Raw genomic sequence first — 26,635 nt, 5'->3', positions numbered from 1 at the left:
CACCTTTGTCTTTCTGGATTAGATTCTGAGATTCTACTTCTCAGTACACATTGTACATTTATATTGGTGTGTGAACTACAATTATCTTCATGGTGATCTTTTTGCTTATGCCTAATATGAACACTACAAGCCAAAGTAACTAAATACTAGCTATGCCCAGAGAAAGAACTCTGGGAGATGACTAAAAACCATTACATTGAATTCCCAATCCCTATATTTATGCCCACATGCATTTTTGATTTCCTTCACAAGCTAATTGTACAATATTTCAGAGTCTGATTCTTTTTCTACAGCAAAATAACGTTTTGGTCAGGTATACTTATTGTGTATCTGATTTATATTTTAATATATTTAACATCTACTGGTCATCCTGCCATCTAGGGGAGGGGGTGGGGGTGGGGTAAGAGGTGAAAAATTGGAACAAGAGGTTTGGCAATTGTTAATGCTGTAAAGTTACCCATGTATATATCCTGTAAATAAAAGGCTATTAAATTAAAAAAAAAAAAAAAAGAATATATTTGAAAGAAGCTAAAAAAAAATGTCATTCTCATTAAAAACAACTGCTAGAGAAACTAGGTATTGATCCACACTTAACACCGTACACCAAGATAAGGTCAAAATGGGTTCATGACCTAGGCATAAAGAATGAAATTATTAATAAATTAGAGGAACACAGGATAGTTTACCTCTCAGACCTATGGAAGGGGAAGGACTTTATGACCAAAGAAGAACTAGAGATCATTACTGATCACAAAATAGAAAATTTCGACTATACCAAACTGAAAAGTTTTTGTACAAACAAAACTAATGCAGACAAGATTAGAAGGGAAGCAATAAACTGGGAAAACATTTATACAGTCAAAGGTTCTGATAAAGGCCTCATTTCCAAAATATAGAGAGAATTAACTCTAATTTATAAAAAATCAAGCCATTCTCCAATTGAAAAATGGTCAAAGGATATGAACAGACAATTCTCAGATGAAGAAAATGAAACTATTTCTAGTCATATGAAAAGATGCTCCAAGTCATTATTAATCAGAGAAATGCAAATTAAGACAACTCTAAGATACCACTACACCCCTGTCAGATTGGCTAAGATGACAGGAAAAAATAATGATGATTGTTGGAGGGGATGCGGGAAAACTGGGACATTGATGCATTGTTGGTGGAGTTGTAAATGAATCCAACCATTCTGGAGAGCAGTTTGGAACTATGTTCAAAAAGTTATCAAACTGTGCATACCCTTTGATCTAGCAGTGTTACTACTGGGCTTATACCCCAAAGAGATCATAAAGAAGGGAAAGGGACCTGTACGTGCACGAATGTTTGTGGCAGCCCTTTTTGTAGTGACCAGAAACTGGAAACTGAGTGGATGCCCATCAGTTGGAGAATGGCTGAATAAATTGTGGTATATGAATATTATGGAATATTATTGTTCTGCAAGAAATGACCAACAGGATGATTTCAGAAAGGCCTAGAGAGACTTACACGAACTGATGCTGAGTGAAATGAGCAGGACCAGGAGATCATTATATACTTCAACAATAATACTATATGATGACCAGTTCTGATGGACCTGGCCATCCTCAGCAATGAGATCAACCAAATCATTTCCAATGGAGCAGGATTGAACTGAACCAGCTACGCCCAGAGAAAGAACTCTGGGAGATGACTTAAAACCATTACATTGAATTCCCAATCCCTATATTTATGCCCACCTGCATTTTTGATTTCCTTCACAAGCTAATTGTACAATATTTCAGAGTCTGATTCTTTTTGTACAACAAAATAACGGTTTGGTCATGTATACATTTAACATCTACTGGTCATCCTGCCATCTGGGGGAGGGGTGGGGAGGTAAGAAGTGAAAAATTGGAACAAGAGGTTTGGCAATTGTTAATGCTGTAAAGTTACCCATACATATAACCTGTAAATAAAAGGCTATTAAATAAAAAAAGAAAAGAAAAATAAAGTTAAAAAAAAAAAAAAACAACTGCTAGAGAGACAGCTAGGTGGTTCAATGGATAGAGCACCAGCCCTGAAATCAGTAGGATCTGAGTTCAAATTTGGCCTCAGACACTTAACACTTCTTAGCTGTGTGACCCTGGTTAAATCACTTAGCACACACACACACAAAAATCATCTACTAGAAATGTCCAGTTTTCACACTCCTATCAAGTTATCTTAGAAATCTTAGTAATATAGCAGTTAAGCATGAAAAAAAAAATTATAGGGACATCTTTAAGAAAGTATAAAAAAAGTTCTGTTTTCCTAGAAAACCCAAGAGAGTCCCAGTAAAAAATATATTTAACAAAAATGCCCCTCTTTGTAGTTGGTGTAAATCACAGTATTCTTTTTCCTTTCAGTTTTTTATGATTATATATTTATATATATATATATTTAGATTGCTAAATCCATTGAGTGTTATGACTGGCATGAAGTATGAGCCTAAGTTCAAACTTGACATAAAATTATACAGTTTTTCCTACAATTTTTATTAAATGAGGATTCTATTTTCCAAGGTTTTTAAAGCAAACACTAAGTATACACACACACATACACACATGTATATATATACACACGCATTCAGATATATGCATTATGTGTATATACACACACTGTATTATTTCTAGATTTTGAAATTGTGTTCCATTTTTCTATTTACTTGTGTTTTTCTAGTACCATAATTTTTATGATTATTCCTTTATAACATTATAATGTAAATAACATTATTATAGTTAAGTAATAGAATAAAAGATAATTTTACATCAGTTATTATAAATTGGCAGTCCAGTCCATAGTACTTGCTCTTGAATTGGAGAACTAGGGTTCACATCCATATAATACTTACTACCTGTGTGATCCAGGCAAAGTTCACTTAAATCTCCTGGTGCCTCAGTTTCCTCTATGTGTAATATGTATGAATTGAACTGAGATCTCTTCCGGCTCCAGTTCTTTATTTGTGAACTTCATTCCTTTATATTATCTACAAGAATCAACGAAAACTGACAGAAATTTTGTTGTTGTTCAATTGTTTCCAACTCTCTGTGACTATTTGGAGGTTTCTTGGCAAAGATCCTGAAGTGGTTTGCAATATCTTTCTCCAGCTCATTTTACAGATGAGGAAACTGAGGCCAGAAAGACTTAAGTGCCTTAGAATTACAAGAGGCAAAACTTGATATGAATACATAGTTTTTATATCAATAGTTATTTTTGCTGTGAAACAGTTGGGTATAAGTACCAAAGGGAATTCTTTTTGCTTCAGGAAAGATTGTAAAGGGCTGAAACTATGAAAAGGTATACTTGAATCAGATGGCTGAGCACTTAAGGCTAATTACCTATTCGATATGAGACAATGACTATTAGCCTATGTTTGGAAAAAATGACTCTTCTCACTGTTGGTGCTGCCTCAAAGTTTGGTGTTAAGATAGTCACAGGCAAGGATTAGAGGGAAGAGGTGAGACAGGTCAGAGTCACTTGGTGGGCAGGATGAGGAGGAGAAAGGTGGAGATTCTGGACTCCAGAATTGAGGAGAGATCTTTGGCAAAACTCCTGCCAGTTTGCCTGCTTCTCCCCATAACGACCAAGGACTTTTACTTATCCTGACTCTGGCTGATCCCGAGGCCTCTGGGGAGCTAGTTTGGATTTAACATTTAAAGACACCAATTTTGCTCATAAGAAAATTTCCCTCTACCCTCTAAAGCATTGTTTTAACTTTTTCCTTCTGAATTGTTTTAACTTTTCCTTCTGAATCTGATTTTTCTTGTGCAACAAGAGAACTGTATGGATCTGCATACATATATTGTATTTAAGATATACTTTAACATGTTTAACATGTATGGGACTGCCTGCCATCTAGGGGAGGGGGTAGAGGGAGGGAAGGGAAAAGTTGGAACAGAAGTGAGTGCAAGGAACAATGTTGAAAAATTACCCATGCATATATTCTGTCAATTAAAAAGCTACTAAAAAAGAAAAGAAAAACTGCACTAAAACAAATAAAAATAAATAGATGCTATTGACTATTTTAAAAAAAAGTTTCATCTCATTGAACTTGCTAATATGTTGAATGCCCAGCATTGTAGACCATCAAAATCTTTTAAGATTTTCATGATTATCTAGCATGTAAGCTATCCCTTCTAGTTTTATGTCACCTGCAAATTTGATGAACATATCCTCTATTACTTTTTCTACAAAAGATACAGGATTACAAATCTATCTTTCCATGGCGGGGAGGAGAGGGGAAATTGTTTTGGCTTGTGCCACTAATAATGCCCTAGAAACTTGGGATCAGGGTGTTTTGTTTTTTTTGTTTTTTGTTTTTTTTTTGTTTTTTGGTATAAAGAGGAAAGGTGTAAGTAAAATATTTTAAAGTGAATTTAAATGTCTTCAGTCAAATAATTTGGGGCTTATAATGCATAATTTATCCATTATAATAATTGATATTATTATCCATTTTATATATATATAATTATATTGGATTATTATATATAATGGATATTTATCTGATGCTGCTACGAACAACTTTGCAAGCTTGTCATAATTTTTCAACAGCATTATCATGAATTTCATCATATAGCCAGTAGTTCTCATTGTAAAAATTTACTCATTGAACTATTGAATAGTTGTAACTCAATACTATAAATGTCATTGCTGAATTGGGAAATAGAAACTTGATTTATTTATACATGTCTACTGTGTATATTCCTCTTCTTCACTAAGTACCATGTTAATGTCACAACTAGCACTATTATATATAGCAACTATATATAAATATTTGCATAGATTAAAATACTCATTTACTAAGGGAAGATCTTTTAAAATTCCATAGACACTGTGTTGTGTTTTCTATAAGTAAAAGAAAAATACATCTAGATTTTATAAGAGGATGCATTTTTATCAAAAAATTTTGTCATGTTCTTTTAATAAGAAAAATACTGGGGTGATTTGTTATATCCTACTCATTTTTATGGATTAGGAAACAGGCAAAGAGGATTAAGTGTCTTGTCCAGGGTCACAAATCTAGGAAGTATCTTAAGTCACAGCTGAACTCCGGTCTTCCTGACTTCAGGCCCACTCTATTCACTGCAGAAAAATTTTATTTTAGAGTTAAGATAAACTGAATCAAATATTTGGGCATTAACTTATTGAAACATACAAGACCTACTATATAAAGAAAACCTCAACATAATTTTGAGAGAAATAAGGAATAATTGGACAAGTGGAAAAATCTTTTTTTGTTCATGATTAGATTAAATATGTTTAAAATGTCAATACTTTTCAAAATGAACTTACAAATTAAGCTACTGATATTTTGACTAATTTTGCATTTTTTATTACAGCTTTTTATATACAAAATATGTGAATGAATAATTTTTCAACATTGATCCTTGCAAAAACTTCTCTTTCCCCTCCTTGTCTCCACTCCAACCCCCTAGATGGCAGGTAGTCCCATACATGTTAAATATGTTAAATACAATATATGTATACATATTTATACAGTTATCTTGTTGCACAAGAAATACCAGATTTAGAAAGAAGATAAAAATAACCTGAGGAAAAAATGCAAGCAAACAATAACAGAAAGAGTGGAAATGTTATGTTGTGTTCCATACTCATTTCCCAGTGTTTTTTCTCTGGGTGTAGCTGGTTCTGTTCATTACAGATCAATTGGAACTGATTTAGATCCTCTCATTGTTGAAGAGAGCCATGCCCATCAGGATTGATCATCATGTAGTACTGTTGTTGAAATATATAACGATCTCCTGGTTCTGCTCATTTTACTTAGCATCAGTTCATGTAAGTTCCTCCAAGCCTCTTTGGATTCATCCTGCTGGTCATTTCTTATAGAACAATAATATTCCATAACATTCATATGCCACAATTCTCCAATTGGTGGGCATCCCTTCAATTTCTAGTTTCTAGCCACTATGAAAAGGGCTGCCACAAACATTTTTGCACATGTGGGTCCCTTTCCCTTCTTTAATATCTCTTGGGGATATAAGCCCAGTAATAACACTATTTTGCATTATTTTATTAGGGTGATAGGGTGTCATAACAAAATTCATATAGGACAGTAGGTGGAAGAAATCAAGAACTATGAAAAAACTGGTGAAGATTTCAAAATGTACTCTAAAGGAATAATTATAAAAACTTTGATGCTAGAAAAAGAATAAAAAATAGGACAACATAGAAAAAAGTTAGGATTTCATTAAACTTCTCTAAAAACACTAAGAAATAGAATCCTCATTTAATAAAACTGGGGAAAATAGATAATTTTATGGCCAAAATAGTGAATTTGACTTCCCATTTAATACCATCAACTATAAGACTAATTCAGCAATCTAAAAACTTTTAAAATCATTTAAAATGAAGAGGAAAAAGAAGTTATATATTTATCTCATTTATTGTGAGGAGGAGCATTTTATTAATTAGAGAATTTTGGAAATAATCTGGGTTTTATTATACAGACAAAAGGTTTTTTGTTCAGTAAAAAGCAGTAACTCCAAAATGAAAAGGAACAGAAGGAGAGGGAAATATTTGCAATGTAATTCAAATAAAGGGCTAAAATTCATAATGAAGAACTGAAATATAAAGACATGAATAGATACTTTTCAAAACAAATAACTTCGTGAAAAGATATTCAAATGCCATAATCAGAAGTACAAGACAACCGTCAGAAATCATCTTATATCTACTAGTAGTAATGGCAAGACATAAAACAAATTTAAGGTTGGTGGTAAAGTAGCTGCTTTAACCTATTGTTAGAATAGTGCACACATTTAGATGAGGACAATGGCAGTAAGCAAATTAGAGTCATAAAACTGAGCATTCTTTTCAATATTGTGATTCTTATGGTAGTATTTTATCATTAAAAGGTTCTATCAACACAAAAATGTTTATTGCTGCACCATTTAATGTAGCAAAATAGGAAATAATATATCCATTCCAAAATGGTTCAAATTAAGAATTATGTGAAATGCCTTAAAATGATAAATATATATATAAAAGGAAATATGGAAACATACAAATAAAATATAGGTTTTTGCAAAGAAAGATGTAAAATAAGATAAACCATAACTATATGTACAATAGCTACTACCATGTGTTTTTTTAATTTTAGGGAGAGAAAAAAATCAGAACAAAAGAAAAAGATGAGAAAAAAACAAGATTAAAAAATGGTAAAAATAGTGTACTTTGAAACACATTCAATTTCTATAGTTCTCTCTGCATGTGAATGTCATTTTTCAGTCCCAAGACTGTTAGAATTGTCTTGGATCACTGTATTGCTGAGAAGAGCTAAGTCTATCAAAGTTGATTATCATACAATATTGCTGTTACTATGTACAATGTTCTCCTGGTTCTGCTCAATTCACTCAGCATTAATTCATGTAGATCTTTCCAGGGTCTTCTGAAATCAGCTCACTCATCATTTCTTTTCTTTTCTTTTTTATAGTTTTTCATTTACAAGTTATATGCATGGGTAATTTTACAGCATTGACAATTGCCAAACCTTTTGTTCCAATTTTCCCTCTCCTTCACCCATCCCCTCCCCCAGATAGCAGGTTGACCAATACACGGTAAATATTTTAAGGTATAAGTTAAATACAATATAAGTGTACATGTCCAAACAGTTATTTTGCTATACAAAAAGAATCAGACTTTGAAATAGTGTACTACAGCTGTGAAGAAAATCAAAAATGCAGGCGGACAAAAATATAGGGATTGGGAATTTTATGTAATGGTTCTTAGTATTCTCCCAGAGTTCTTTCCCTGGGTGTAGCTGGTTCAATTCATTACTGCTCTTTTGGAACTGATTTGGTTCATCTCATTGCTGAAGATGGCCACATCTATCAGAATTGATCATCATATAGTATTGTTGTTGGAGTATATAATGATCTCCTGGTCCTGCTCATTTCACTCAGCATCAGTTCGTGTAAGTCTCTTCAGGCCTTTCTGAAATCCTCCTGCTCCTCATTTCTTACAGAACAATAATATTCCATAATATTCATATACCACAATTTATTCAGCCATTCTCCAACTGATGGGCATCCACTCAGTTTCCAATTTCTGGCCCCTACAAAGAAGGCTGCCACAAACATTCTTGCACATACAGATCCCTTTCCCTTCTTTAAGATTTCTTTGGGATATAAGCTCAGTAGAAACACTGCTGGATTATGCACAGTTTGCTAACTTTTTGTTGCTAATCATTTCTTATAGAAGAAATAATATTCTATTACATTCATGTCATAAACCATAACTTATTCAGCCATTCCCCAACTGATAGGCATCCATTCAATTTCCTTGCCACTACAAAAAGAACTGCTACAAACATTTGCACATATGGGTCCTTTTCTCTCTTTATGATTTCTTTGGGTTACAGACCCACTAGTGGCTTTGCTGAATCAAAGGGTATACACAGTTTTATAACCTTTTGACATACTACTACTATATTTTAAAAAATAAGAAAACTAGAAAGAAATTCAAAACAAAAGTTTGTCTTGCATAGTTGTTTCAGTTGCTTCTACTTTTTCAAATGCTAAAGGTTTTAGGTAATATTTTACTCCTTATTTTGTTTTGATGGAGTTGTTTTTTTTTTTTTGATTAACAGTTATACTGTATAATAATTTTTAGGAGGAAATAGTTCATATATCTAATATATAATGCTTATTCTGTCTGTGGAAATTTCTGCTGAATCACTACTTATTTGATGGTCAGTAAAGATCAAAATGAAATGGCTTCATGCAAAAGTAGATTTTCAGTAACTATAATAGGACTCAGGATGGGAATTTGAATTGCCAAAGTATTGAACATATTGCAAGACATGAATTCAATAATTAATAAATACTTATTGACTGATTCCATATTTATCCAAGAGTAAATAGCTTTTTCCCCCCTAAATAACCTTTTTCCCTGTCCATACTTAAGACTAAAAATCAGCACTTCCATTCTTTGGCCATTCTTTTGAGTGATATTTTTGATGAGACCTTATAAGGACTTTGTGTTGTATTATATTATAATATTGTAAAGAGTATTTTAGTATCTCATGCTTATATTGTTTTGGCAGATTTCTTTTAGACTCTTTTCCTTTCAGAGTGGCAACTTTTCTATTTTGCATTTATAAACTAGGAGTTGCTACAATCAAGATCAAGAATCCTCCAGTGAACAGCTTAAGCCTGGAATTACTAACAGAATTTTTAATAGGCTGGGAGAAACTAGAAAATGATAAAAGTTGCAAAGGTGTCATCTTAACATCCGTATGTATTATATTTAATTTATTTACTACTGATTTAACTTTCTTTAAAGCTCATGGGTAACATGAAAATCTATCATTTGTCCAAGAGTCAAAAAAACAAAATTCTCTACATAGGAAAACAAGGAGATTGCTGTCATGGTAATAATGAAATCTAGAAGAATCCTGCTGAGGATAATGAGAAGAGTAAATCTGCCATCTTCCTGTAGGCTTGGTAACCACTGGAGAACAGCCAGAAATACTAGAGACATGCTAATTTTAATAGCCTAAGAGTCATAATAGAGGAGTGATCCATTTTATCAGAAATTTTAGAGGGGTAGAGCGAATGAGAAGAGGGAAATATTCTTGAAATTTAGCCTCAAAAGCTCCTGAAAATATTTCTGTTGACTCCACAGATGGTGAATGTCACTTTCCCCTAAGTAGAATATAATCTCTGTGAGGTCAGATTCTAGACTTAATTCTGTCTTGGGCTCCCAGGGCTAAGCACAGTGCCTGGCTATTACTATTTTACTAATAGGCAGTTACTAATTTTCCTGAGTTTATAATTTGTAGTGAAGATGTGTAGAAAAAATTTAACAAAATCATCAGTAAAGCACAAGATTTGTTTATTCATCTACCATGCTGAGTGTGAGAGTGAGCGAGTGTATTAGATTCATTGTAGGGAGGTAGAAAGAAGTAGAAGATGAATAACTATTGTCCTTAATGAACTAGTAATCCAATGGGGAAGATTGGCAAAATGGACAGAATAAAGGACAAATGTAAAAAAAGATACATATGCAAGGGGCAGCTAGATGGCGCAGTGGAAAGAGCACCAGCCCTGAGTTCAAATTTGACCTTAGACACTTAACACTTAACACTTAACATCTGAAAGAACTCTGAGAGATGACTAAAAACCATTACATTGAACTCCCAATCCCTATATTTATGCCCACCTGCATTTTTGATTTCCTTCACAAGCTAATTGTACAATATTTCAGAATCTGATTCTTTTTGTACAGCAAAATAACAGTTTGGTCATGTATACTTATTGTGTATCTAATTTATATTTTAATATATTTAACATCTACTGGTAATCCTGCCATCTGGGGGAGGGGGTGGGGAGTAAGAGGTGAAAAATTGGAACAAGAGGTTTGGCAATTGTTAATGCTGTAAAGTTACCCATACATATAACCTGTAAATAAAAGGCTATTAAAAAAACAAAAACAAAACAAAAAAAACATTTAACACCTGTGTGACCCTGGGCAAGTCACTTAACCCCAATTGTCTCAGAAAAAAACAAACAAATATGCAAGGTTTCTTATTTATGAAGCAATTGATTATGAAAAATATGGGGGAGGAAAGTTAAAGAAAAAAATAATTCTGGTACCTACCACCCTGGTATAACTAACTAGGACACTCAGCCCTTCAAGGCTATGATTACTTTCCTGAATTCATTCTACAGTGATTAATATCCTCCTACCCAATTATGCCCTTACCTCACTAGCACCTTTGGAGAAAGGCTTTTCGAATCCCACACTGAGTGCTCAATTATTCCTATATCTTCAATTCCGTCCCCGCCAATTTCCCACTCTAAAGCTCTCCTGCACTGTGCTCTTTGGAATGCCTGCTCCTGCAACTCTTGGAGTCTCAATCTAAGCTTTGCAGACCCAGGATCACCTATGGGGCGTGATGCGGAAGAACTAATTCATACCACCCAGCTCACAAGACTGATGAATACATACCAGTCTCACTGACGGTGATAAATATGACTGCTAAAGAGACTTGATATTCCAATCAGTCATGATACTATCTTGCAAAAATACCCATGCAGAAAGTCAATAAAAGAGTTCTCTGTTAGCGCATGAGACCTAGACACTTGGGTGACCTTAGCAGATAGGGCTGAGAGTAGCACTCTTATTCCTTCTCTCTCTTTTGTTCTAACATTCATACAGGCCACCACAAATTTTTTTATGGCATTACTCTGTAAAGAACATATTAGTTAGATTTCGGATATTCCCTGACTCACAGGTTTCAAAAAACCCATAATAAGTAAACGACATTACAAGGCCAAATACACACTTTATTAATTAGTGTGTCTTCTACAGAGACCTATAGAAGACACTATAGAAGACACTAGACTATAGGTCTTTAATAATACTGATACTGTCATACATCTCTCCCATGAGAAATAGTGAAAAGAGCAGTAGAACTACTTTTAAAGCCAAGTCTTGCCTATATTCTAGTTGTGTAATCTATTTTTAATCTAAAATGGATGACTATACTCGATTACATTTTGTTTACAGTTTTATCAACACTGGTTGGTACATAGTACCAGCCAATCATTGTGTCAGCATAACATGTCAGCTATGCTCTTAGTTTTGTGTAATAACCTTTTAAGAAATTGTTTCACAGTTCACTGATAATTAACCTAGAATTAATATGTTCGTTTTCTTTATTATTCTCAAATTCATTTAATACTCTATTTGCTTTTAAATTATTCAAAAATACATTCACCAAAATATATCAGGGAATTAAGTTTTGATAGGGAAGGATCTACAACTCCTGAAGCTTTGGTTGCACACCAACACATAAAATCTCTCCTTTCAAAAGAGAAGATTTGAAGCAAGAAAAGGGAGGAGGACCTGATAGTTGACTTCAAATACTTAAAGAACTGTCTTGTTAAAGAAGAATTAGATGCTGCTCTGACTCAGGCCTGTTAGCAGTTACAGGTAACACAACTAGGGCAGACTTTTAGAATTAACAAGTAGTCAGGTATTGCTTTAACATAAGTAACTCTACCAGGCTGAGCTGTCAGATGCACCCAGACATAATTTCCAAACACTGGTTAGAATAGGGGTCCGCAAACTTTTTAAATAGGGGGCCAGTTCACTGTCCCTCAGACTGTTGGAGGGCCGGACTATAGTAAAAACAAAACCTTTGTTTTGTGGGCCTTTAAATAAAGAAACTTCATAGCCCTGGGTGAGGGGGATAAACATCCTCAGCTGCTGCATCTGGCCCGCGGGCCGTAGTTTGAGAACCCCTGGACCATTAGAAGGACTGTTTTCTAAGGGGAGGGGTAGAACTGGAAGAGTTTTATCCATTTAACTGACCTTCAAGCTCCCTTCCAGTTCTAAAAGTCTGTATGTCTGAGTCATCTGCAGCATTCAAGGCCTGTGCAGTGTACCAAATTATTAAACCTTTGATATAAAACATATAAAACAAGATAGATCCAAGTAGAGCTGCTCAGCATACGTCTAGAAGCCTCCTTCTAGGTTACCAGCAATCTTTAAAGCAATACTCTGGATATGGTTGTTCAACCAGTTATAAATCAAACTATCTTGTTATCATACAATTTATTTTATGGTAGTGGGAGCTGCAACTTCCAGCTTGTAGTGAACAGATGAGGAGAATGCATCCAAGAGGATGGAGAAAGAGAGGGAAAATAGCTTAGATAATTCACAAACTCATCTCTTCCTCTTGTCCACAAGGTTATCAGTCAAAGTTTGTCAAGCGCCATGCTGGCATTTTTCGATCCACCTTGCTGCAGTATCTCCCTATAATTAGTCACTTTCATTGAAATTCTGCTCTGGATTTTATGGCGTACACATGCCTCCTGGCTCTAGAAAGTTCTATCACATCACCTGTTACAGGAGCCACCTGCTAGTGGCTGCTGGGGATCTAATTCTGACCAGTGGAACATATCCCTTCATGTGAGAAGATGATAACGATACAAGGACACTGAGAGACAGTTGCATTCTCTGATTTCTCTCCTTTCCCTCTTCCCTCTGATTTATTTCATTCCCAATCCACAAGGAACATCTGTGTCAGTAAAGGCTGATTTGCAATTCCTTCAGGGGTGTTATGATTCACAGCTGTGGGGACTCTGGAAGAGAGTCGACCTGTCCCTTCACACTTAGGCATGAGCCTTAGCAATCACCAGCTCCAACAAATCCTAAACCCAGCAATGAACCATATGTTTCTTGTCGGAAGACCAGCATTACTAAAGGCAGAGGCTTATCACCAGTTTTAGGATGATTTTTTTTAGCCACTAAATTTCTCAAAGATTATCTTCTAAAGTACAGAACATTTGTGATTGGAATTGTTGAACTGATTGTTTATACTTCAAATATTGAAGTACTTATTAGACAAATTGCTGTCATAAAAGAAGTTTATTTTGGCCTGCTTCTGTGATGCCTCCTTGTGATTACTACTTTCCTTTCCCTCTGCTCATGTTCATCTACCCAGTAATCCTTTTTCGAATTTTGAGGCATGTCAACAAGATTCTTACCTGTCTATGGCTTCCAGGACCCAGTTGTCTCAATATTCAATAAAAGGGAAAATATTTGCCTATATCCAGTCTTGTATCTCTCCCATACACTTAGGCTATTCCTAGGAGATCACTGATAGAAGTTAAACAATCACATATGAAAATTTGTTTGTTTCAGTAACTTGGGGACATTTGAACAGCACTGTGGGGTAACTGGTTTCATTCTAGCCTAGGAGACTTGAAATCATTTTTGGAAAGATAAGGACACATAAATTTGTTTATTTCTTAACTTTATTTGTTCTGTCCTTTACAACTTAAGAATTAGTCTCCAAGTTGGAAAAGCTAGAAAAACAAGGACATGATAAACTAATGAAGGCTTTTTCAAAAACAAAACAAAAAATCTTCAATTTTACTCATCTGAGTGAAAATGAATTACAATTGGTCAAATACATTTAAAGTGACAGAATTTACTTACTCACCTTGAAATATAAAAAATACCAGTTATCACCTATGTACATTTGGGAAAAAAAAAAAAAAAAGATATTGGATAGAGCACTGGCCCTGCAGTCAGGAGGACCCAAGTTCTAATGTGACCTCAGATACTTATTAGCTGTGTGATCCTGGGCAAGTCACTTACCCCCAGTTGTCTTCAAAAGAAAAAAATAAGATATTTAAAGAATGAATGGTTCTTGGAAAATATTGATTGTTCATGCTATTGGAGTCCATTTATTATAAAGCGTGGTTAGTTATACCCCATTATATCTCTCCAATCCAGCTCCTCCTTCCATTTACATTCGCACCAGACCTTTAACATCTCTCTCCTACATTACTGAAATAACCTCTTAATTGTTTTCCCTGCCTCATGTCTCTCCTTTTTCTATCCTTCCTCTACATTTTTGCCATTGGTTATTCCCAAAGCACAAGTCTGATCAAGTCACCTCTTTGCTCTTTAAATTCTTATCTCCAAAATCAAATGTAAAATCCTTTGTCTGGCATTCTAAGCCCTTGGATCCAAAATGGATTATTGCACTTTATGCCTCCTTTACATAATCCATGATGCATCCCAAATCTATTCTCAGTGCTTTTCTCCCTCCTCTCTTCGGCTACCCCTTGGAATTCCTAGATTCCTTCCAAGTTACTCTTGTCCCCAAAATTATTTGATATAACTTCACATATAGTTTCTTAACTGGGGGATGATAAGGCAAATAACCTGGAACTCAAAAGTTTTAAAAACAAATGTAAAAAAATTGTTTTAAATGTAATTGGGGAAAATATTAAATAAATTAGGGACAGCTAGGTGGTGCAGTGGATAAAGCATCAGCCCTGGAGTCAGGAGGACCCGAGTTCAAATGTGACCTCAGACTGTGTGATCCTGGGCAAGTCACTTAACTCCAATTGCCTCAGCAAAAACAAATTAATTAAACATTAAAATTATTTGATATAACTTTGTATATGTTTTATGTATATTTGATGTATACCACTGACTTCTCATAGGCTGATAGAGTTTCATTTTTGTCATATCCTGCATGCCTTGCCTATAGTAGGTGCTTAATAAATGCATGTTAATTGACTTGTTGTTTCTTATTATTTTAGAACTACCCAAAAATCTTCTCTGCTGGCCTGGATATTCTTGAAATGTGTGGAAAGAATGCAGCACACTATACTGAATACTGGAAAGCAGTACAAGAGTTGTGGCTGAAGCTGTACATGTCCAACATGGTGGTGATAGCAGCAATCAATGCAAGTTGTTTTTTTTGTCTGATTTCAAAGGAAACTAGCTTTGTAAATTGCTTTCCTTTAAGCTAGGGCAGGATAGGTATCACAGTGGATAGACTTCTAAGCCTGGAGTTAAGAAGGCTCATCTTTCTGAGATAAAACCTGGCTTCACACATTTACTAGCTGTGGCTAGTAACCTTGGGCAAGGCACTTCACCTTATTTGCCTCAGTTTCCCCATCTCTAAAATGAGCTTGGGAAGAAAAAGGCAGATTACTCCAACAAAACCCTTAAATTGGGGTCACAGCCAGACATGACTAGAACAATTGAACAATAACAATAATAAAAACTATAGATGGAAGAAGTTTGTATTTGCTACTTCAGCTTGGGTATTTTTTTTTCTCAATGGTATTTTATTTTTCCAAATACACATAAAGATACTTTTCAGAATTCATTTTTGTAAGATTTGTGTTCCAAATTTTTCTCCTTTCCTCTCTTAGTTGCCCTTTCCCCAAGACAGCAAGCAATCTGATATAGGTTATATATTCATCTTAGGTCTTAAAGAGAAACATTGTCTTCTTGCTATTCTGGCCATGTTCTTAGTTAAGGGTTTGTTTGGTCCCTTCCTGGTTCTGTTAGAATTCAGGGATCACAGAATTTCGATCTAGAAGGAAATGTAACTCATCTCCCTCATTTAAAAGTTCAGGAAACTGAGGTCCAGAAACAGGAAGAAAATTGCCCAAACTCAGTACAGTAGGTTAAATAGCAAAGCTCAGGGTTGAATCTATGTCCTCTAACCTTCAAACCTAAGACTCCTGCTACTGCATCATGGCTGCCTCTAATGTATGACCATTTAGACCAGTTACAAATGGCTTTAAAACAGAAGTAACATTTTATAAAGCCCCATGTATGCTTCCTTCCTAACGGGGATTCAGCTGACCCATTCTCAGAACTTTACACACCCTCTTGACTGTCAAGAACCAAACAGGAATCATGTTGTGTTCTTTGCCCCCCCCCCCCTTTCACAAATGGCAGCAGATTCTTCCAGGACTTAATCTGATCTGTGCATTCACTTTGAGTGTCTAGATGCCACAGCTGGATGGGATAGCAGGCCTGCCCAGAGTCAACATCTGGCTTTGCTTCTAGGGATCCAGCCCCGCTGGAGGTTGCCTGCTTGCCTTAACAAGTGACTACCGAGTCATGGCCGACAACCCGAAGTACACCATTGGTCTGAACGAAACCCTGCTGGGCATCGTGGCGCCCTTCTGGTAAGGCTGACCCCATCATGAGGCAGGCCCATCTCTGCTGCACTTGTGGGAACATGATCTCAGAAAGAAGCTTTTGCTTTTCTTTTTTTGGGAGTCTATCATCTCAGTGTCAGAACTAGATGCTTCTCTTTTTTTAAATACTGATCATCTGTGCTTAATCCTTCCACGCAAAGTTAAGTGAGGGCCATGCGTGTATGTTGTTAATTCTAGGTTTAAAGACAACCTTGTAAACACGATTGGGAACAGAGCTTCCGAGCAGGCCCTTCAGCTGGGCTTGCTCTTCTCTCCTGCGGAAGCCCTCAAAATAGGCCTTGTGGATCAGTTAGTGCCAGAAGACAAGGTGCAGAGCACAGCTCTCAGTGTGATGTCTCAGTGGCTGAAGATTCCAGGTGAGAAGATGCCTTTCTGCTGGGGACTGGTCACTGAGGGACTATTTCTGCTGGAGACATTTGACTTTTTTTACCTGCCTTTTGTTGTTAGTGGTGGTGGTTTGTTTTTGGGTTAGTTTTGGTGTTTGGGTTTTTTTTTTTTTTAATCCACTCTGCTATTCTCTTCCTTTTTATGGGAGAGTTCTTTCCATTCACATTCACAGTTATGATTACTAGCACTGTATTTCTCTCCATCCTATTTTCTCCCAGTATATATTTTTGTTTTCTTTTTCCACCCTGTCCTTAGTAGTATTCTTTTTTGACCCACCCCACCCATTACCTTATCTCCTATCACCCTCTCCACTTCTCTAACCCCTTTCTCTTATTGTTTCTGCCCTTCTATCCAACTCCACCCTTTTCTGTTGGCTTTCTCCTCCTACTTCTTTTTAAGGTTAGATAAATTTCTATACCCAATTGAATGATTAAGTTATTCCCTCTTAGAACCAAAACTGATGAGGTCAAGCTTCAGACAATGCTTATCTACCTCCCTTCTTTGTAATATGTCTTTTGCACATCTTCATGTGAACTAATTGTCCCCTTTCTTTTTCTTCCAACCAGACCTTTTCCCATCCCTTAATAAGACATTAATAAGACATGTTTTTGATGTCACCACATCAGAGTCCATTCACAAACATATTCTCAGTCCTTGTAATGCCCTTCTAACTGCCCTAATAACAGATAAAGTTCTCAAGAGTTACAAATATAATTTTCCCATCTAGGGATGTAAACAGTTTAACCTTTAAATAATATATATTTCCCCCATTTACCATTTTATGTTTCTCTTGAATCCTGTGTTTGTAGATTAATTTTTTTTTAGTTGTTTTTTTTTTTTTCAATAGAAATGATTGAAAGTCTCTTGCTTCATTGAAGATCCATTGCCTCCCCTGAAAGATGATTCTGTGTCTCACTGTGTAGTTATTCTTGATTGTAATCTCAGGTCCTTTGTCTTCCAGAATATGGTATTCCAGGCCCTTTGATCCTTTATTATATAAACTGCCAGATCCTGGGTAATCCTGTGTGTTGTTCCGTGATATTTGAATTGTTTTTGTCTAGCAGCTTGAAGTATTTTTCCTTGAAATTGGAATTTTGGAACAATGTTCCTTGGGGTTTTCCTTGTGGGATCGCTTTCCAAAGGTGATGGATGGATTCTTTCAATGAGTATTAACTCCTCTGTTAAGTTTTCCCTAATGATCTCTTGTAGAATGCTATCCAGGCTCTTTTTTTGGGTCATGGCCTTCAGGTAGGCCAATAACTTTTAAATTGTCTCTTCTGGATCTATTTTCCAGATCAGCTGTTTTTCTGATGAGGTATTTCACATTTTCTTTCATTTTTCATTCTTTTTAGTTTCACTGATTCTTCATATCTCATAGAGTCACTAGCTTCCATTTGCCCTATTTTAGTTTTTAATGTGTGATTTGCTTTAGTTACCTTTTCCATCTCTTTTTGCATTTGGTTAATTCTACATTTGAAAGTGTTTTCTTCAGTGAATTTTTTTTTTTTTTTGGCAGTTGGCTAATTGTATTTTTTAATGAATTGCCTTCCTTTTCAAGCTGTTGATTCTCTCTTGCATATCTCACTTTTTTTTCCCATTTTTTTTTCTACCTCTCTTTGCCTTTTAAAGTCTTTTATGAGCACTTCCAAGAAGCCTCTTTGGGCTTGAGACATATTTATATCACTCTTTGAGATTTCCTCAGTGAATATTTTGTCCTCATCTGTGTTGGTATTTGGGTCTTTCCTGTCACTATAGTAGCTTCCTATGGTCAAAAGTTCATTTCTGTTTCTTGCTTATTTTCTTTTGATATTTTTTTTTCCTTTTATGGTCAAGCTCTACTTCTGGGATAAAGAGGGAGCCGTCCCAAGCTTCCTTTGCAGCTCTGAACTTTGGCTCTGAACACAGAGCCCCTTCTTTTTGCAGGAGTAGCATTCCCTGCTTTTTCTAGGAAACAGCCTGGCTTCCCAGAATTTGCCTTCTGATTTGGGACTGGAGGCTGCCCCACTGATCTGTTCCTCTACTCATTTTTCCTCCTTTTGCTAAAAACTCTGTCACAAAGGAGGAAACTGTTGTAAGGAGAAAGGCATTGAATGATATAGTTGAAGCTTTGAGTTTCCAAAGTGATGTACACATTTCCTTCTACCAGCATCCTACTCTAACATTATTGATTTGTTCCAGAAAAATGCATTTAAAGGAAACAATATTATGAGGGAATTTCCACATACATAACTAATTGGAAAGAGGGAAGATCAGAACCACTAAGTGAGCATGGACAAGAGAGGAATCAGATTGAGGTGTGAAGGATTGGGAAAGAGAATCTAGACTTAGGAAAGTCTGGGAAAATAAAGGGTGGCAGAAGTCAGGATCATACCTGGAGTAGGGAGGTCATTGGGGAGCAGCAGCTAAGCTGGTCATTCAGTGTTGTTAGGGTATGGGGTAGGACTTTATGCTGTCATTAGTAGGGCTTACTGTGATTACAAAATAAAAGTTGATTAAAGCATCATAAGGTAGAATATGCTTATGGGGATGCATTTCTATGAAACCAGGTTATGACTTAATTGGTTTGACTCTTGGTGACCTAGAAATTAATGACTTGTTAACCCTGTCTTTAGACCATGCTCGCCAGCTTACCAAAACCATGATGAGAAAACCTACTGCCGATCTGCTGCTGAAACAGAGAGAAGCAGATATCGACAATTTTGTCAGATTCATCTCCAGAGATGGCATCCAAAAGTCTCTTCATATGTATTTAAAAGCACTTAAAGAACGAAAAGAGTAAAAGTTGAGGCTCCTGACCCGGGTTGTGTGGCTGGGTCCATCGAAACAAAGTCATGTACAGACCTTACAAGCCTTTCTTTGGATAGCTGTAGGTTTTTTAAAACAAAATATTTTTCAAGATAAAAGTAAATGTAATTATTTGTTCTTAGTTTGTTGATTTTTTCAGATCTTGTCCCCTTATTCTGACTTCCCCAAGGTATCTTTTCTTTTTTCCCATCGGTGTGTTTTATCTCTAGCCCACTCCACATAAATCTAGAAGGTGCTTGGAAGACTTGGCTGATGATATGGAAAGGAAGCCTTTAGTTCTTGAGTAGCGTTTTACCTGGGAATCATAAGTAGTGGCCTTATTGAACTGGGAAATAGAACCACCTTTGCTCAAAGAGAATTGTGAATAAAAGTCTGAAGATTTTTTTTGCTCTCCAGCCTCAGGGCTGGATTGCCCTGTGATGAGAGGCATGCTGCAAGTAATCAGTGAGCTTCGAAGAGCACTTCACCTCTTCCCATTTCCCCTATATATACTCAGAATGGAACTTTTCAAATAAATAGCTTTTCGGGATTCTTGTTTGTTTCTTTATCATTGGAATGAGTGTTGCAGAGAAGAGGAGATGATGGTATCTTCACAGTACTGATTTCTTGCATGATTTAGAATTGCTTCTGTTAACTTATTCTCAAAGAGCTTCACTTTCCAAAACCTGTCTTCTCCTGGAAGAGTCATTTATATATTCTTCATTGCCCTTTCCAAATCCTACTCATGTGGGTGTCAAAGGTTGACATTTCAGGAACAAATCCAAACTTTCAGATAGATGTCATTAATTGTGCAGAAAATTCCTTCCCGACCCTAGATAGTTTTAGTCTAAATCACCAAAAATGAGGTTGTCATTCTAATTCTTTAAGTAGCATAATTAGGTTTTTGAATGGAGGTTAATTTTGGAGGGGTTAAAAGGAAAGAGCCAAACCTGTGTAAATACTTCCTCCACCAGATATGCAAGAAAAAGTTCTAGGGGCTGTTAAGGGTGAAATGACTTACCTGAGTCCACACAGTGGCTATGTATCACTTGAGGACCCGTCTTTCCAACTGCCTCTTTGAGACATAGTACCAACTTAATTGTGAAAATCTTCAGAAAGGTCTTTTTTAGAAAAATCTAATGAAATCAAAGCACAAATGGAAAAGGACTAGAAGAATGCAAGGGAGAATTGTTTGGAAGTGAGCCCCTTAACTTCTGGATCTTAGTTTCTTTATCAGATAGAATGATCCCTCTCCTACATAACTCACGTGACTTTTATAACAAGTGAAATCATGGATGTGAAAAATAACAAAGTATAAAATACAAGATTTGTTATTTAAAAACAACTAGGAGTAATCAAATGGTGACAATGTAGCATCTTGGGCCTCCCCTGGCTCAGTGGAAAGCCAAATTTATAGTATCTGTAAGTAGCATTTTGTAGACAGAACACCAGTTAAAAGTGACAGCTTTCTGTTTTTCAAATAGACAAAATGGTCAGAAAGTTTTCCCCAAAGTGGGATTTTACTGAACATTAAGGATAAATTCCTCATATTCTTCATATTCTACAGGTAAACTGAAGAATTAGTTGGTGGTCTGGCCTGTGAAATGCAAACAGATGCAGGTAGCAGCAGTCTCCCCTCCAGCCCTGAAGACTCTGAGGAGCCGCTGCAGAATATAAGCCTAGGGAATATAAAACTAGAAGATAAAATTCATTAATGCATCCAAAAATCAATCATTGACTTTGTACGTTTTGAGATGGGACTGTATCCGGACTTTCCCATCCCCATTTAATTATTTTGTCCATGGTTCTTGTGATTTAGCAAAATTCATAGAAAACCCCTGAAAAATTTTGTGTTTGAGACTTGGACTGAATTCCAATCCATTAGGCTGAGTGAAAGTTTCCAGCAGAAAGCATTTGGTGGCTTCAGGGAAAGGCAGGCTCTTGTTGTGGAGGTTGAGAATATGTACTTCAAGGCCACTAGAACTGTTTCAGGAGCTCAGCACCCAGGGATTAAACCAATCTCAAGTGTTAGGTCCTGAAAACTTTCAGTCTTGAAAAAGAAAAATCTCTCTGGCACTGACTCGACCTCCTCAGGAGTCCAGGAATGTTTTCCCACATTGGTGTCCAGTGGGGCTGTTTGTTGTAACAAAAGAGGCTGAAGAAGAGCATCCCACACAGACTTTAAGGAACTTTAGTGAGTTTTCAGTGTCACTTCTACAGGGAAATGGTCACTAATGGCTAAAGCCTGGAAGAAAGAAAGAAGAAAGAGTGAGATTGTTCTAGCCTTTTTATTTTTTATCTTTACAAAGATATGCACTAGAATTCATATTCTGATATGCACACAGGCACTTGTATGGTTATCCAGGAACCAATAAACAAAGTTGAATGACTTGTCTTGAACCTTCGGCTTTTAGCCTTTAGTTCTTTCCAAACCCTCCAGCCAAGGGGTAATAATAATATTAATTTGTTTGTTTTTTATACTAGAGAGAATTTTCCCTATGAAAGAGAGCTTTCATCACCTCAGACAGCAGTTGGTTTGATTTTCCCTCAGTATTCTAAACAATTTTTGATTAATGAAAATTACTTACATTAATCCATCTATATCCTTGCCTAATCTTCCCCGTGGTAAGCATTTGCAAAATGAATCCTGAAACAGTGGTTTAAGTAACACAGGTCACAGTTTTGGCCAGAAGCAGATTAGTCTGTGGCCAAGAAAAAAAATTTTTCAGCATATAATGGCCCAGCAGGCTTCTTGGATCGGGCCCTGAATATAATGCACTTATTTTCTAAACACTGTTTCCAACAAAATCTTAGCCACGGGAAAAGGGCAGAACTGCAGAGGAGGGCTTGGGGTTAGGAGGAAATTCATGTATGTGCCCCCCCCCCCCCCAACCGACTACCACCAAGCCTTGCACTTGCGTGTTTTTCAGTCAGGGTTAGGCAATAGAGAAACTTTCCAGAGATGAAGCTGAGATGAAAGCAAGAGGATGGTCTGGTCGACCACTTAAGGTCTTCATAAATTCTAATGGAATTTGGTCAGATATAGCCAAGTCCTCAGACAAAATTACCTTGGTGATTGTGTGAAAACACTCATAGGGGCAGAGGATGGACCCTTCTTTTAAAAGTGAGTAGTAACAGAAAAACAGGCTTCTTTCCAGCACTTACTGCAGTCTGGTCCAGGCCGAAGGACTTCTGAAAGTTGTTGACCGTCGCGGAGTTGGGTACGATGCACTTTCTCAGCCGAGAGCCACAGACCACGATCCTGTACACGGATGGGACAGTGACGATCGGCCCTCCTCTCTCTTGGGGGAGGAAGGACACTTCCTCCCACATCCTCCAGTGCACCGGCCCCTCTCACCTGTCATAAGCACAGTCAGAATTCCCTACGGTAGTGTCAGCGCTATCTGGTATAAGCCATTTAAAAATTTCACTAGTCCGAAGCCTGATGTTGGCCCAGTCGTGCTGCTTGACGTAGTTACAGTCTGCGTTGAAATCCCCAAGGAAAAGGATGTTCTGCAAAGAGAGATCAACAGTAATAAAGAGGGTGTGTGGGTGGCCCTGGCACTGGTACAGAACTCCTTCCTCCTCTCCTTCCTGATTCCTTGACCCTCTTCTCAGGCTCTTAGGAGGAAGATGCAGGGGCAGGAGTGGGGGAAGAGTTAGGTAAGGAGGTGAGAATGGGGAAGGAGGTTGGGATTGAGTGGGAGGTAGGTGAGATCAGCCTTACATCAGTCCCCCACTTGTCAATCACATGCAAGTAGACATCGTATAGGGCATCAATCTCTGCCACAGCATTGTGTGGGGCCGAATGCAGGGGCACTAGGACAAATTCCTTCACGGCTGTAGGAGCAGTGCAGAGGGAGGAGTTAATTCAGAGTGGCAAAACAGGGCAAGAAGGTAGTCAGAGGGTGTCAGCCTGCCCCACCTGTGTTCGGAGATGAAAACTTGACAATGAAGGGCTCTCTGCTAAAAACGTCCTCGGGGTCTGGGTAGCAGTAACTATCCATCACTGAGAGCGTCTCTGTCCTGAGGGAAGTAGAGCAGGGGAACCTCAGTCATCGGGGTAGTCTCTCCTGTCTCCAGGCTTTTTTCACCTTGCTTCCCTTGATGCCCACCACATGCCCTGAAGTCCCATGACAGCCTCCTGGCTGTTCCTAAAACTAGTCCCCGCTTCCAGACTCCTGGCATTTTCGTTGGCTGACACTTATGCCTGGAATACTCAGTTCTCATCTCCCCCTTCTCTGGCTTCCTTCAGATCTCTACTGATTCCATCTTCTATAAAAAGCTTTCCTAATTCCTCTCTAATGCTAATGCCTTCTCTATGGTGTTACCTTATATATACCTATAGCTACATATAGCCTAGAGAGAGACAGACACAGAGACAGAGATCCTGTCTATAGCTCTTGCCTTCCTTGGTAGCCCCAGTGCTCAGCAATGTACCTTAATAAATGACTATTTGACGGCGGCCTAAGCATCCTGGCTGAAGTTCCCCTTCTGATCCTCGAGTCCCCGCTCTGAAGTTGCCCGCCTGCTCCATCCCCAGCCCCAGCCCGTCCTTTGGCTTTCTCTTGGGTCTGAGGCCCTGTCCCATGGAGCCCCATACTGCTCCGGTTCCATCCCTCCGTGCTCTCTAACCTGTACACAAACAGGTACATTTCTTTGTAGTTGTCCCGTCCCAGCGGCTCGCTGGTCACATAGCTGTAAGTGTGCTCTGATATCCTGGGGAGAGAGGAGAGGCAGGGAGTCTCACACTCCCGGGGGGAGGCAAGGCCTCAGGTTCTGGGAGTCTCCCCATCCAACGCCCCCGCAGGAGCCCAGGGAAGGTGCCCACGAGCCCCCAAGCCCCGGATCATCACGCACTGCCCCTGCGCTCGCCCCCGGAGTCCCCCTTCCCCTGGGCAGCCCGACAGCCTTTTCTTGTTCGACCCGAAGCCCCGGCCCCGACCTCCGCCTCCGTGGCACCAAACACCATTCCGAGCCCAGTGACTCATCCCCCCAGGAATAGCGCAGAGGGAGGGGTCAGGGAGACGCACCCCCGCTACGGCCAGGCGGGGTTTGAGAGACGGACGCCGGGGACAAAGCTCCGATGCCTGTGTTTTGGAACTACCCTCCGCTGGGGACCCCGACACTCTCAAGACCGTGGAAGCTTGGACTTGCTAGGAATCTTCTCTCCTTTTCCCCTTCTCTGCCTCTCTCCCTCTCCTTTTCTTTCCCTTCCCTCCCCGCTTCGGGTGTGTCCCTGCGTGTCCGTGTCACCAGAAGGCACCTGTTGATCTCCTCCAGGAGCGCGGACACGGCACTGAGGTCCGGATCTCTGACCTCTTGAACCAGGGTCACATCATACTCCGCCAGGATCTTCGAGGAGGCAAAGGGGTCACCGGCGAGGGACAGCACAGGGTTTCGGCCACCCAGCCACCCAGTCAGGGACCCCAGGCCTTTAAGCCCCTCCCCGCCTATCCCACCCCGTCGGCTCCTGCGCCTGGGTTCCGCCCCTCCGGCCCCGGCACCTGGGCGATGAAGCTGCTGCAGGCGGGGTCCTCCACTTTGTTGTCCCCGAAACTGCGGATGTTGAAGGCGCCCACGCGAACCGGGGCTGCGCGGGAGGCTGCGGCCGCCGGGGCCCGGGTCAGGAGGCAGAGCAGGAGCAGCGGCGCGGCCAGCAGCGCCCGGGGCAAGCGCATGGTCCGCGCCCGAAGCCCGCTGCGAGTGCGGAGAGCGAGCGCGTCAGCGCGCTTCCCCACTCTGGCCGGTCCATTTTCCCACCCGCTCCTTTGCAGTCCTACACATCCACGGGTGTGCACACGTCTGTGCTCGCATTTACCTACATCCACCCCCACTCAAGTGTGCAATGTCTCCGTCCCGGCCCCCTTTCCCCACGCCCATTCCCCAGCCTCAGAGTGGGGGGCCGGACGGACGGGGGGAGCCTGTGGCTCTGCCGCGCTCCCTCCCGACCTCTGTCCCCGTGGACATCCAGCGAGCGGGGAATAGGACTCACGCGCGTCGGGAACAAGGGCCGCTCTGCATAGGAGGTGCAGACTATCCGTCTAGAGAACGCCGGAGCTCCTGGTTCCAGTTCGCCCTGGGCTTCCCGAGTCACTCAGTCAGTCCGAGTTGCTAGGGTGCCTGCTAGCTCAGGCACTTGGGTCAGACGGAGATCCGGGGTGCCTCTGGGCTCCGTTTGGGGCCGGCAGCCGTCCGGGCCAGACTCGGACTAGGAGACTTCAGTGCTGCGCCGCCGTATTTGAGCATCTGCTCCCGGGGATGTCCCTTTCTCAGCTGGTACCAGGAGCGGCCCCGCCCCCTCTGACAGGGACGGACTCCGACGCGAAGCCACAGCAGCTAGAGAGGGAGGTGCTGGGCATCCACCGGCTCCGATCCTACCCCTTCCACCCCCAAAACGGCCAAGGCTGCGAATGGGGAGAATTGGCTTAAGCCAGAATTCGCTTAGAAAAGATGGAAGGAGTAAAAGCAGGATGAGCAGGGCTTTAGACTGAAGGAGGTGGAACACCAAACACCTTGGTCCCTCAAGTCCCTCTAACTAGAATGTGATGGGTCTACTTCCCTTTTTCCCCCCTCTTAGAAGGTCCCAGTGTGGTGGTTGGAGTCTGTACTAGAAGGCCCAGAGCACAGCCGAATACATTAAGTCACCAAACCGGACTTAGGAAAGCTGGTGATGTAAGCCTAGGGATGGAGACCGCAGAGTATAGAATGGCCAGGTGAGGGTGTGGCCCCGGCTCAGGCTCTAGCATTGCCCTCTTCTCTACCCCACATAAAAGACACTGCCAACCAGCCAGCCACACAGCCATACCTATAAATGCCAACCCACTGCCCACTGCCCACCTTCAGGCACAGAGCCACTATGTTCAGAGGGCTCACTGCCCTGAAAGCAGCAGCTCTCTGAGCACTTCTGGGGAGCCAGGGAGCATGGGGAGGCCTGTGGCAAGGCAGCTGGA

General features: G+C 39.3%; 2 protein-coding genes across 2 annotated transcripts in view; one reads left to right on the top strand and one right to left on the bottom strand.

Annotated features, from left to right (window-relative positions):
* ECI1 (enoyl-CoA delta isomerase 1) overlaps positions 1–20,232 on the top strand; it is a 35,613-nt gene extending 15,381 nt beyond the window's left edge. The window contains exons 3-7 of the mRNA XM_031945867.1: positions 9,127–9,254; positions 15,090–15,236; positions 16,357–16,478; positions 16,689–16,867; positions 19,511–20,232. Coding sequence (XP_031801727.1) covers positions 9,127–9,254; positions 15,090–15,236; positions 16,357–16,478; positions 16,689–16,867; positions 19,511–19,677 — 743 coding nt within the window. The 3' untranslated portion in view covers positions 19,678–20,232. The remainder of the gene's footprint in view (positions 1–9,126; positions 9,255–15,089; positions 15,237–16,356; positions 16,479–16,688; positions 16,868–19,510) is intronic.
* Positions 20,137–26,591, bottom strand: DNASE1L2 (deoxyribonuclease 1 like 2). Its single transcript, XM_031945868.1, has 9 exons — positions 25,678–26,591; positions 25,190–25,382; positions 24,949–25,037; positions 24,318–24,401; positions 23,608–23,708; positions 23,410–23,522; positions 23,041–23,195; positions 22,848–22,944; positions 20,137–21,927 (listed from the first exon to the last, which is right to left on the bottom strand). Exons 1-9 carry the CDS (start codon positions 25,704–25,706, stop codon positions 21,874–21,876), a joined length of 915 nt encoding a protein of 304 aa, XP_031801728.1. The 5' UTR covers positions 25,707–26,591; the 3' UTR covers positions 20,137–21,873.
* Positions 26,592–26,635: the final 44 nt, after the last annotated feature.

The sequence above is a fragment of the Sarcophilus harrisii genome, chromosome 1 (genome assembly GCF_902635505.1).
Source record: "Sarcophilus harrisii chromosome 1, mSarHar1.11, whole genome shotgun sequence".
Taxonomy (NCBI): Eukaryota; Metazoa; Chordata; class Mammalia; order Dasyuromorphia; family Dasyuridae; genus Sarcophilus; species Sarcophilus harrisii.
This window is presented reverse-complemented; position numbering and strand designations above follow the sequence as displayed.

Bases quoted from the DNA above. Each gene is read 5' to 3' on its own strand.
- DNASE1L2 (XM_031945868.1), bottom strand. From the start codon at position 25,706: ATGCAGAGCGGCCCTTGTTCCCGACGCGC. The intron at 25,038-25,189 runs GTGCCGGGGCCG...GCCTCCTCGAAG, and splicing joins GCAGCAGCTTCATCGCCCAG to ATCCTGGCGGAGTATGATGT. The intron at 22,945-23,040 runs GTGAGAGGGGCC...ATCCGTGTACAG, and splicing joins TCTGACTGTGCTTATGACAG to GATCGTGGTCTGTGGCTCTC.